General features: G+C 42.4%; 5 protein-coding genes across 5 annotated transcripts; 3 read left to right on the plus strand and 2 right to left on the minus strand.

Moving 5' to 3' along the window:
- Positions 1 to 785: 785 nt before the first annotated feature.
- Bfra_007752 (putative mapeg family protein) lies at positions 786 to 1356 on the plus strand (the record flags this gene model as incomplete). The annotated part of the gene is made up of 2 exons (XM_037338121.1): positions 786 to 861; positions 939 to 1356. Exons 1-2 carry the CDS (start codon positions 830 to 832, stop codon positions 1354 to 1356), a joined length of 450 nt encoding a protein of 149 aa, XP_037190184.1. The 5' UTR covers positions 786 to 829.
- Positions 1357 to 2703: 1347 nt separating this feature from the next.
- Bfra_007753 (putative plastidal glycolate/glycerate translocator 1) lies at positions 2704 to 4607 on the minus strand (the record flags this gene model as incomplete). Its single annotated transcript, XM_037338122.1, has 6 exons — positions 2704 to 3007; positions 3075 to 3308; positions 3388 to 4054; positions 4104 to 4171; positions 4225 to 4499; positions 4554 to 4607. The coding sequence occupies 6 exons, from the start codon at positions 4605 to 4607 to the stop codon at positions 2704 to 2706; spliced, it is 1602 nt and encodes a 533-aa protein (XP_037190185.1).
- A 691-nt stretch (positions 4608 to 5298) lies between these two features.
- Bfra_007754 (uncharacterized protein) lies at positions 5299 to 6952 on the plus strand (the record flags this gene model as incomplete). The annotated part of the gene is made up of 3 exons (XM_037338123.1): positions 5299 to 5468; positions 5517 to 6273; positions 6326 to 6952. The coding sequence occupies 3 exons, from the start codon at positions 5299 to 5301 to the stop codon at positions 6950 to 6952; spliced, it is 1554 nt and encodes a 517-aa protein (XP_037190186.1).
- A 2682-nt stretch (positions 6953 to 9634) lies between these two features.
- Positions 9635 to 9952, minus strand: Bfra_007755 (uncharacterized protein; the record flags this gene model as incomplete). The annotated part of the gene is made up of 3 exons (XM_037338124.1): positions 9635 to 9730; positions 9775 to 9835; positions 9897 to 9952. 3 exons carry the CDS (start codon positions 9950 to 9952, stop codon positions 9635 to 9637), a joined length of 213 nt encoding a protein of 70 aa, XP_037190187.1.
- Positions 9953 to 10966: 1014 nt separating this feature from the next.
- On the plus strand, positions 10967 to 12520 carry Bfra_007756 (uncharacterized protein; the record flags this gene model as incomplete). The annotated part of the gene is made up of 1 exon (XM_037338125.1): positions 10967 to 12520. One exon carries the CDS (start codon positions 10967 to 10969, stop codon positions 12518 to 12520), a length of 1554 nt encoding a protein of 517 aa, XP_037190188.1.
- Positions 12521 to 12676: the final 156 nt, after the last annotated feature.

Raw genomic sequence — 12676 nt, forward strand, 5'->3', positions numbered from 1 at the left:
GCTAATATAGTACTTTTCGGACTATAAATTTATTATTAATCCAGATATGCGATGAGTGAGTATAAATTGATGCATCCCCTTCCTCTCTTCTTATATCATCTCTTTCTCAGCTATCACTCCGTCTCCGAGGGAGAATGTCCGGGCGTGGTAGGATATGATGGGATTTCTGAGCGAAGTAAGTGTGTTCGGAGTGAGATGTGAGGTATCTCGCCGATTGATGGCTGCCGGATGACAAAGATGCTTATTTCTCATCGTACCTTACTTACCACGCAAGCATGTTTACGAGAACTGAGATAGGTGAGATTCTCGTTGTACGGAGCGACGGACGGGGGAATTTCCCATACTCATACACATATTCGCACTCATATCCACACATGTGGATGTAGCCATATGTGTAGATACATGGCACGAAGGTAAGTCCGACCGACGACACGGAGGAAGGAAGACACCATGAGTCGGGGCGCGGAAGAGATGAATGTCCGAGGTCTATGATTTTCCTTCTCCACATTCATAGTTTGGAGCTCGGAAGGTCTGTGTTTCGATGGAGATGGAAGGACTTTGGAATTAGAGCGATCTTTTGATTTCTAATACGCTGGTGGATGTGGAGTTTGAGTGGATTTTTTGAGCTTCGGTTTGTTTATATTGTGAGGGGACTTGCTGTTCTCGTTGAGGAAAGCAAGAAGAGGAAAGTACAGTTTCTCTAATTAATTCGTTCGATTTGCAATTCTTGAAAAGAGGATCTATACATCTATAACTCGATTTCTACAATTCGATACATATTCCAAACGAAACAACACACATCTCAAAAGATCAGGATAAATCAAGAAAAATGGTTAACATCACTCTCGATGCTGATTACGGGTATGTACACAATTCCCCCTTCCTGCACCTCCCACCTCCCACCTCAATTCTCCATCCCACTAACACTCCCCTCCCAGCTACGTAATCCTCGCCGCAACCTCCACCTTCGTCCTCAACTTCTGGCACGGCATCAACACCGGTTCCTACCGCAAAGCCGCCAAAATCGACTATCCAGCTGCCTATGCGCCCTCTTCCCGCACCGACACCGCAGCACACCAATTCAACTGCGCGCAGCGCGCACATGCGAATTTTACCGAGAATCACTCGGTAGCGGTTGCGGCGATGTTGATTGCTGGATTGGAGTTTCCGCGGTCGGCGGCCGTGTTGGGTGGTGCGTGGACGGTTAGTAGGTGGGTTTATATGAGAGGGTATAGTCAGGGGGGCGTGGGTGGAAAGGGAAGGTATAAGGGCATTTGGTTCTGGTTGTTTCAGATGGGGTTGATGGGGTTGTGTGGGTTTATGGGGGGAAGAATGGTGCTTGAGGGGAAGCTGTAGAGTGTGAGAGTTGGTGTGAGAGGGGTGATAGGAGAAGAGAAGAAAGGAGGGTATAGATAAATTGGTTGTGACGAATTCGGGGAATAGAAGGAAGGAAGGTCTGGATTCAAATGGTCTCGCATTCCGCAGTCAATTTGATACAGAAGCTTTTTCCATGAAACTCCAGGAGTAATCCATCTCCTACTATAGAAAATCGCATTAAAGCTAATGCTCTTACTACCTACCCACCTATACTAAATACAAATTCCATAACTACACATCCATACTCAAGACAAACACTACCATGTATCTAGTGATCCATAACATCAAATACCAATACTCCTCCTTGAGTCCACTTTCATAACGCGCCTACTTTGATTGTGTGATCTTGAGATATATCGACATGACTACGGTATGTGAGCTTGAGATATGTTAATGACCTTTCATAAGAATATCTTACACATCGGATGAGTCGACATGGCATGGAACTGTATTTGTATTTACTCGTACATTAGTAGCCGATACAAAAGTACTGCACTGCACATATACCTGTACCCATCATTTCTCTGTGATGTCCAGAGGTTAAGTATGATATTTTAAGCCCTCCTCCTTATTTACAACATTGAATTGACCTTCCCCTCCCCCTCCCTTTTTCCTCCGTGGCACGACAGCGAGAATAGTACTCGTAGTCTTGATTCTCATTAGTATGAATACATGAATAAGCACTTCTTGCTATTATATAACGTTATATTTTATCGCATTACATTGCATTGTATTGTATTGTATATTCACTGGAGATTTAGAGAGCTAGAGAAGAAGTTGATGTACTGTATTTTAGGTATATACTTTAGGTACGTCCTCGAGATTTGCAAGATGTGGAATGGAAGATGGAGAATTGGAAGGATCGGTGGGTAAGGTGGGTGAGGTTGATGATTGGATAGGCTTAGTTGATATGAGGTTGTCTGAGAGATGTAGGATATATGAGAGGTGTGAGAGGTGTGAGAGGTGTGAGAGGTGTGAGAAGTTTGATTATGAGATGAGGGGGAGAGGTGATGTGTGAATTGGGGATTGGAGATTTGGGATTGGGGATTGGGGATTGGGGATTGGGATCTGAGGCTTTTATGAAATACATCTAATGTTACTGAAAAGATTTTGTTTAAAGGAAGGACAGACGCGCAAGGAAAATGTAGAGTAAAGTAGATTGAGGAAGAGCGAATTCGGAGGAAATAATATTAAGTTTATTTGTTTATACTCAGTACCTTGTATAATAATAATATTCAAAAGTCCTTATTCTCCCAAGTCTAAACCATACGTCATCTTACTTTCTGACCTCTATAATCCCAACATCTACGTTTCTCCTCTTCATCTCTATCCAAAATTACTACAACCCGACCAACCCCTAATAATCTCTACCACAGGCGGCACAGAAGTCAACGCCAAAGTCACAATCCCAAAAAGACTCATACTCAAACTACTTAACGCTGCAGCTCTCGGATCACTAACCAATAATAATGCAGTAGCTATTGCGCTTGCATTTCCACCCATGGCAACTCCGATGGTTATGTAATCATCAGGGCGGATTTTGAGGAAAGTAAGAAGACGTTGACCGATGAGAACACCGAGGATACCGGACATGATGGCAAGAGCGGCAGCTGCGTTGGTGTTACCACCACTTGAGAGGGGAGGTTAGTTTGTTATTGGGTGATTTTGACAGTCGGGAAAGGATTTAGTGAACTTACAGGTTGGTAGCGGCAGGGGTAGCGAGGGCGAGAGTTAGAGAACGCACGGAGAATGAGAGAGAGATTGGAGGGGATATGCCGAGAGAGTAGCAGAGAGGGGGATACCCGAATAGTGAAGCGACAGCGAGAACAACACTGGGGATTGTGATGGGAATGAAGTGTGATTTTAGTTCGTGGCGGTATTGGAACATGGGGAGAGCGAGGGAGACGATGGAGGCATCAAGGACGCTATTACTATAGTGATGAGGGTGATTAGCTGAGATTTCCTGATTTCGTGGGAACCAGAGGAGTATTGCGAAATGCGAGTACTCACAAGATGTCACCAGCACCGGGTAGAGGGAGGTTTCTTTCTCCATCCCAGTAGGCGATGTATTTGGTATTGGTTTTGTAAGCTCCTAAAATTTCATCTAGATTGTTGCCTTTAACAAGTCCCAAGATCCATATACCAAGGATAGTGATGCCGGATGATAGTAAAACAGGGTGTAAGAATTGCTTCCAACGGACTGGAAGGGATTGTGCAGCAAAATAAGCTAGTACGTTAAAAGTAAGTTGTACTGGCATTGCATAGCCGGTAGCATAGTAGACTGGAATCCCTACGAAGAGGAAGACGCCGCTATATGTGAGTAAATCTAAGTTCCTGTTAATGAATGCCGCCCAGATTTGAGCTCGTGTGAGTGGTAATGGCTCTTGTTGAACCTGGATGGTACTAGCGATTGTTTCTGGTGGTGGACTTTCTGTTTCCGGCGACTCTCGTGGATCTCTAGTGTCTCTAATCACAGCTAGCTCTTGTTCTTGTATAGGACTAAGTGTATCGGCCGATGTGAAGTTGGTGTTACTCGATACTGCGAGAGGAATAGCATCATTTTCGGCGCCCATTTCCTCGGCCCTTTCAGTGATAGCACGCTTGGTCGAACCTACTAAAACTTGCAGACCGCGAACCAACCAGGCTGTGATGGCGAACATAACCAAGAACCCAACGACTCCAAAAAATCAGTGATAGAAAGCTAAATATAGCGTTGTTGTACTCACGGAAAACTCCTATGATTTTACCTACTTCTGTAGCAGTGATACTATCACTCAAGGGCAATAGAACGAAACTATCAACCTTTAACATCTGGTCTCGTTTCTGTAAAAATGGTGGATGACTCACGAGGGCGTGAAAAAAAGATTGATATATCGAAGAGCCCATCCAGCTGGAATATCAATAATTGATACCAAAGCTCTCGTTCTTTGGTGACCAATAACCAAATCAATAAGATTCAAAATAAGAAATAGCAAAATCAAGCATGCCACAGATGCAGGAAATGAGACTGAACTAAGTCCTATAAGAGCATTGATACCGAAGCATGCCAGGAGAATCAAGACAATGCCAAAAGGGACTTGAATCCAAGCTTTCACATTGCGTCTCCATGATAATTGAGCTACCTATATTATGTCAACAAAGAGCGTTCTAACAAGCTTTGAGATATCAATACTCACCAATTTGAGAGCCTCGACCCCATCCGAGATAAATCCTGGGATCTTCGGAACCATTGTGAATGCCTTCAGATGCCTCTTTAACTGGTGTCAATGGAATTGACTCTTCTCATTTCCTACACACCGGAAGTATACAAGAAACCAAAGTCAAACATGAAAATGAGAACGAAAATTCCTAGGATAGATAATATGTCTTCATCACGACTGTCATAACCGAGTGGGAACCCGGGGAGCTCAATCAAAGCTTATCTCCCACAATCATGACCTATATCGGAGGAAAATGTATCTTCATGCCTGCTAACCTGGTATCTTTTAGAGATTGTGAGAAATACGATTATTTCTCCAATTCTTTACATATTTTTGGCTCCTCATTCTAGAAAGGTAAGAAGATTCCAAAACATTGAATCCTTAGGTGAATGTAGGTTTTTGTAATCAGACAAATCAGAAAGTAAGTTGTTGTCCGACATCAAATTTGTGGGGTAAATATAAATCTCCAGCATTCACTGGCGATGCAATGTAAACAAACGAATATCACCAATTCTGCACAAAATTGACAATACGCCCCGAGCCCGTGTTCTATAACTTCTCTTTCAGAACTTATAGGGAAATGTCTTCTAAGATCCCGAAATCTTCATCTTTCTAAATTTGCAATAAGATCTTTTTATCCTCCCAAATTCCATAGCTAAATCTAGCCTCAGACGTGCATTAAAACTTTCGAAAGGCTGTTATACCACGAACTTCAACCATTATGGGAGGCGGCAATCTTGAACTTCTTTTACAGATCCTAGAAGATTATGGTATATCTTTTGATCGTAATGCAATCAAATCCGATTATGCTCGTAGTCCGGCTGCGGTTGAAGCTTGGATTTCAAAATATCTTGGTCCAGAAACACTATTGACTAAAGATGAAGTCGCACTGTGAGTTTGGAGCCCATAAATTCTGCGAATGATGCTAATATAAGATAGATACGGGGTACTGTCACAATCAGGGGATGCAGATAAAGTAGCAAACTTACAGAATCCATCGAGTATATCCGATCTGAGTGATGAACAACTTCATACCGCTATTGAGGAATTACAACGATCTACTACCGCGATTGAAAAACAAAGCGAAGCACTACGATCGCAACAAAATGCCCTGGCTTTAATTGTCAAGAACAATAAGAAGGTGGGAGTAGCTCGAACAGAAGCAGATGCAAAACAGCTACGGAAATGGGAAGCAGAAAATGGTCAGGTCTCCTCAGCGGTGGAGGAATTGTCTCAAAATCTGATGTATCAGCTCTCGGACTTGGAGCAACAAAATAAAATATCACAATCCGATGCCAAACAAACGGTGGACGAGATCTTCAAGGCGGATGATAGATTGTTAACAAGTTTGCAAAAGCTTGCGGAAGAGCTTGATCCTGAATCTTCAGAAGATCATGATACTATTTCAAGAATACGGGATCTTTGTGCGAGGTATATTAAACATACTGTCGATGGAGTTAGGACAAAGCTTGATCGGATTTACCTCGAAGCTCTTAATGGTACTTCTGGTGCAGATCCCCAAGCTGCAAACAAGCAGGAAGTCACCGAATTACAAGAAGAGTTCGAATCATTATATTCCGAGGTATTACCTGTGGCTCAAATGTCTGCCGAACAACAATATCTGGAACCAGCATTACGGGAAATCGCTGCCAAAGGAGATTCGGGACAAGATCGAGCTTACCAAGCTTTGAAATACGTAGGTTTCTTTACATTGACAAATAGACATAGATCTCTAACCAATCCATTAGATGCAAGAATGCCTTAGTTTTCTTGTCGAGCGTACAGAGATATATGCAGAACATATCGAAGAATACCAGTGTCAGCAGATGGCCACTAAATTTGCAATAGACACCGGAAAGAAAGAGCTTCAACATCAAGTAGCTTCACAGTCTAGCAAATCCATTACACGTCAGCGACAAAACTCTCAGGCACAAGCACAATCTCGTAATAATCGCCGACGTTCTTCAATGTTTGAAGAGATGGACGCCGAACAACAATTACTCCGCAATTTGGGCATCACACTTCCGAACGAAAGCGACACTGATGACGCGCGGACTGAATTTCTGGAGAAATCTCTTCAAGACAGGACAGAGAAACTTCAGAATCACATGGCCAATTTGGATTTAACAACTGAAACCACCATATCTTCACATGTGCATAATGCCGATGTCACAATGAAACTTCTTTACAATGCCCTTCAAGCTGATTCGGTATACGGGGAGGTTCAACTACTTGATCCAGATATTGTATCGTCATTTAATACATTTGAGGAGGAAATCAAGAATTTACAGGAAAATCTCGAAGCCGTAAATCTACAAAGGTTACAACTAAAGAATGTTCATAAAGAGCAGCTGATAAAACGTTGGTCAAGGTGACCACTTGTCTGAGCGGGAAAGAGGGAAACGATAGATGGTATTCCCTTGCAAAGTGGAGTAAATGTCAACATTCGAGGAGATATTCTTCATTATATCAATCACAGTTAAAGACTTCTTAAAGACATTACTTTTAGGTTTCAGATGATAGTGGCAGATGTCACCATCATCACGTGTTTCGATATTGGAGGGGGAATATCTTACGATTCAAGCTTGTGGTGGCCATGCAACAAAAATTGATCCCGAAATGCAAGGGCAAGCACCACACGTGGCTTATTATAGGCTTCTTACATGCATGCATGAGGGAGGCTCATTCCAAAATAATCTTTCCTCCATGAAAAAATTATCATCTTGGCCACTCAAGTCTATCTAAGACACCAATCGAGTCATAGATCCGCAGTCATGCACGAGACCTAACAACATACTGTATCCGAGATAATCAAGTATTCATAGCCTTTCAATCATCAAGGGTACCTGCGTGACACCACCCCTCAGAAACAAACATTATGCATGCAATCCTTCATCCTTAACCATCTTGTTGGAATCTCTTCCTTCCCCTGGCGGCTGTGGTGTGGGAGCGAGATGGTATGACAACCAAGCTTTAGACCCTTATCGCTAGGATTGTGGAACATGTGGTTAGGTTACTGTGAGTTGGATTTTTTGGTGAGAGGGAACTAGAGAGGAATATTCGATTTTGAGATTTGAGATTTGATTTTAATTGTGATTTTTGACTGTAGGTATAGTTGGCAATTTGTAATTTATCTGATACGCCCACATAGCATAGTTGAGATGGTATCATATAACATTGTAAGGCTTAGTTCAGTCACGTACCTAGTAGGTTTCTCGGATCCTAAAGGAGGATGTGCGTGATGGATGGGGAGCGCTAAGTTGTTGATTATGATTATGATTTTGGTTATGATGATGATGAGGGGATATTTATTGGGTATTTATTGGATTATTGGATTATTGGATATTTATTGATTTATTGTTATTATTATTATTGTTATTGTTATTACTGTGCATAAATGGGATTGTAGTATAGATGTATGTCTCTATATGAAAGGTGTGTATGTGTCCTTGTAAGATCTTACCCACCCATTTAAGTAGGTAATGAATGAATGAATGAATGAATGAATGAATGAATACGTAGATCGACTTGTATTTATTTTGTTTTGTTTTGTCTTATTTGGTGTAATGACAATGACAGTGGTGATGGTAATGGTAATGGTAATGGTAATGGTAATATATGGTGTATCATATCTGGTCGTAGCATGGGGTGTGAGATTGGGTTGAGAACTGTTGGGTATGTGTGTACTGGGTATGTGTGTACTGGGTATGTGTAGATGGATGGATGAATAGATGAATGAATAGATGAATGTATAATTTCGTCATTTGGAGGTGGGAAGTAGGTAGGCAAGTAAGTGAGGGTAGATGGATGGATGGATAGATGGGAATGCGATGATGAAATGTGGCTGTGGCTGTGGATGTGGCTGTGTGTGTGTGTGTGTGCATGTGATGGATATACGGTAGGTACCTAGGTGATTATTGATTTATTGATTATGTTATAGCAGTGATATTTTAGATGGTTTTGTTTGCTGGGAGGATAGCTGGGGATATGGTGAGTTTCTTGAAATAGTGAGTATCTGAGGGGGTAGGGAGATTGAAAGGTATGGCAGGTAGGTATGTATATGACTGGCGTAGCATAGTATTGGCCACGGATGTCTAGCAGACTGAATTGATTGACAATCTACTACTACTGTATCTCTCTCTCTATAACTTTCACACATTCAGATAGAGGCCCACCGAGACTTCTCATGACGACTGTTTGATTCCCAAGGAAATCATTTGATCAGATGACTTGAGAGTCAATGCACATACATGCTCGATGTGTTAGTGCTAGATTGATAGTCTGTATAACATGCATCATCGGGGACTGATCGGATGGCCTTGCGGTGGGAGCCATCATTTGAATACTTTCCAAGTTACCATGAAGATGAGTTGTGTCGACAGATAGGCAGGGGAGCTGTCTGGTGGATTTGTGGTAGAAGGTTGTATAAAGTAGATGGATCCTGTCGTTAGCTTCACAGCGCTTACAGAAACAGTAGAACGAGTATGTGTGTATGTATGTATGTATACCAATTTAACGTGCAGAGCAGACCCATCTCGATCGTGAAACGTTATACAAACATCGGGGGGAATGTTGTGGCTCCATGTGTTTATTTTTTATATCCTTTAATCGATAACACATCCAAGGTTGGGTAGGTCTCTCGAGGCTCTTTAATAAATAAATAAGGATATTCCTCAATGAATTGTAAGCGTGACCTTGAACAGCGGCCTAGTGAAATCTCTCCATAAAAATTGCTGCCAAATTAAGCAATCACCTTACCCAATTCAGGAGATAACAGGGGTCTGGGAGAAACAATTGGCCATCCGACCTCTTCGTGAACATCAACTCCAGCTGTTTCTTTTTCATCTCATTACATCTATCATCCCTTCATTGGATTCCACACATCGAGAAGTGGTCCATCTTCAAATCTTCTTTGCGGTCTGAAGAGAGGTCTTTCTTTTATGAAACGCCTTCTCCTCTTTGGAATTCATTCTCATAGGATGGAATAAGAGCTCCTCTAACCTACTTTCAACACGCGCGTTTGTGGTCTGTAGATTTGAGGGCCGTCCCGCGACAATTTACACGTTTACGACAGATACGACCTCGAGGACCTTGAGACTCGGCTTACTCTTGACCTTCTTCTCCATGGGATTCGTTTCCATTTGATCGGGATTCTATTTTCGGATATTCGTACTTTTCTTGTCTTTTACCCTCTTACCTCTCCTTTCATATGATTCCGTGATTTACTCGAGTACACTTTTACATGTTCATCATAGCAACTGTCACATTCCAATCATTTGGATGTCATGACATTCATCACAAACCAAGCTGACAACATACTACATGCAACATTTTTGTCTTTTTACTCCTGCATTTTGATCTTTTCCGTCATCCATCATTATAAACTTTCATGGTTTCATTTCAAGCCTCGATTCCTGACTTGGTACTACTTTGGAAGTTGGTTGACCATCTGGGTTCCATTTGGGTCTTACTCAGCCCTTTAAGTGGCTGAGGCGCCTTTTTCATTCGCCGCTTTCTTGCTGAGAAAGGAAACTTTCTTGACATTTTCTCAATTTTTTTTATAACATTTTCTTCACAACCCTACCTTTCCTACTATTCACACCATACATAAACTCCACATCTTTATATTACACCAAAGTCGTTGGAAAAAAAGGCTAGCTCCTAAATTCCCATTCCCCGGTGATACTTTCGACTATCGAATAATACTTGCAGATTACAGAACCTTATTTCAAAATAGCGAAAAAGTGTAATGCGAAGTTGGTTGACTTTATTTTATTTCTTTTATATTCAATACCCACCCACCCACACCTTTTCTACTGAAATAAAAGTTTGGAACCAACCCACGCTAAATGCACAGTCACCGGCCACAAGTATTGACCTAAAGGATACTATAAGACCATTTTATTAGGCAGTCACACTCCTGGTACAGTCAAATCTACTCAAGTGTCAAGAGAGAATACTTAATTCCTCTATACCCTCCATCCTATCCGCACGTTTCTCTCCACATTCTCTCTTTTGTTAAACATATCACTGCTTGTGTTTAACCTAATACAACATCCTTCACATTCCTGTCGCTTTGATATACTCCACTCAACCTTTATACAATCATACTTATTGTATCTTGCACCACACATCTCTCTATATACCTACTCTTCTCCTCAGTCATATAATATAATACGAAGCAACTTTCATATACACACACATACACCCATACATACCTATCACCTCGAGCGAAGACATCTTACTCTTCAACTCAAAGAAGTCTTAGACCCAGTGGGAAATTTCTCATCGTTTTGATATCAACTCGATAGCACAAGTCGAATTCAGGTCTTGGAGGACAAGTCCTACCTCAGCACACCCGAGCCGAAATCTCAAAGTTCACTGTCACAATGTGCGTGACACATATCTATACCGATTGCTACCCCAAGCGAACAGTCGAGTTTCATCAAACAATAGTTTGCCCTAATGCAAAAGATGGAATCTCTTGTGCTGCTCATATCACCAACGAACATCCTCCTCGCACTCTCGAATCCAACGATGACCTTTCTAGCAAAGAATACCTCGACCAAGGACTCAAAGTACCTCTTACCCCCAGGCCTTCACCTCACCAATCTACAACAACAAGTACATATCGTTACTCTCCAGGTGACAAGAAAGACAGGTCTCCAGGTCGAGAACCTCGTCTTCGTCTTGTAAGGAAGAATAGTGCTTTAGTTTCGGCTCTCACACCACGTCGCAAGCATCCTAAAGAACGCATCGTCATTGTCAATGCACCAGATAGTCCAGAGGGTTCCAAGACTCTTTCAAAATATGCTCCAGACTCACCCGCCACGGAAGAATTCTACTCAAAGAACCTCTTAGTAGATGATCGCTCAACTCCAAGACGTAGTCCTAATGGCAGTCTCAATCCTGTTCGTACGGTTATTGTAGAACATCATCGAGATCATAGCAAGGAAAGAGAGAGACCTTTGAAAGAACTTCCAATCATTCTAGCTCCTGAACCTCCCTCGCGTTCACCTAGTCGTGAGAAGGCATTGGTAGATATGCGTATTCTTCGTGAGCAAGAAGAGAGAGAAAGAGAGAGACAAAGAGAATATGAGAGAGAACAAGCGAAGAGCTTTGAGTTAGTTCATGAAGCAAGGAGGGAACTTGAGAGGGAGAGAGTGAGAAAGGCGAAGATTGAGGATGAGAGGAGCAGGGAGGCCGAGTATCAGAAATTCTTGAGGGATCGAGAACTCGAGCGAGAAAAAGAAAGGAACAACGACATTGAACGAAAGAGAGCTAGAGATATGGAAGAAGAACTTCTTCGAGAAAGAGAAAGAGCTCGATCTTCCGATCGTAAAAGGGAAGAAGAGTCAGCAAGAGAGAGGGAAAGAAGAAGAAGGGATGATGAGCTTCGTAGAGCAGATGAGCATGAGCGAGAGAGAAGAGAAGATCAACATAGACGCGAGAGAGAAAGAGAGAAGGCATTAGATGATAAAGAGAGAGAAGAAAGAATGAGGAAGGCGGAGAAGTCGGAAAGGAAAGCAGCAGATGATGCGAGGAGGTTGGCAGAACAAGTCAAGGCATTTGCGAAGGAAGATGAGGAGATCAGGAGAAGACCCTCTGTGCCTGGTAGGGAAAAAGAGATGGAGAGGGAAATCGATAGGAGAGCAGATGCAGCGAGATGGAAAAAAGAGGATGATGATATGTATGCAAGGTTGAGGGAGAGGCAGGCAAGGGATGATGGACATGCATCGGGGTTAGGGAGGGGGGCAAGTTTTTCAGGGAGGGGCGATGGGGACAGAGAGGTTTTGGATAGATTGAAAGAAAGGCAGAAGGGACCTGAAGAGGGGTATATGCCAAAGAGGAGGACTACTATTGGTGGGGGAAGTGGACGAAGGAGAGGGGATGAAAGAATCATTTGGGATGATGGAGAAGGGGGAAGGGGAGGGAGATGGTGAGGCATGAGAGGGAATACTTTCTTTTATCTTGTTTTATTAATGATTAATGCTTATGATGATATGGGTATGGGATGGGGGTGGGAAAGACCGGATAGGATGGGATGATACCTGGTTGGATATGTACTGGATATAATATGCATATGGATGCAACGGATA

This window comes from Botrytis fragariae (assembly GCF_013461495.1).
Source record: "Botrytis fragariae strain BVB16 chromosome Unknown tig00000112, whole genome shotgun sequence".
Taxonomy (NCBI): Eukaryota; Fungi; Ascomycota; class Leotiomycetes; order Helotiales; family Sclerotiniaceae; genus Botrytis; species Botrytis fragariae.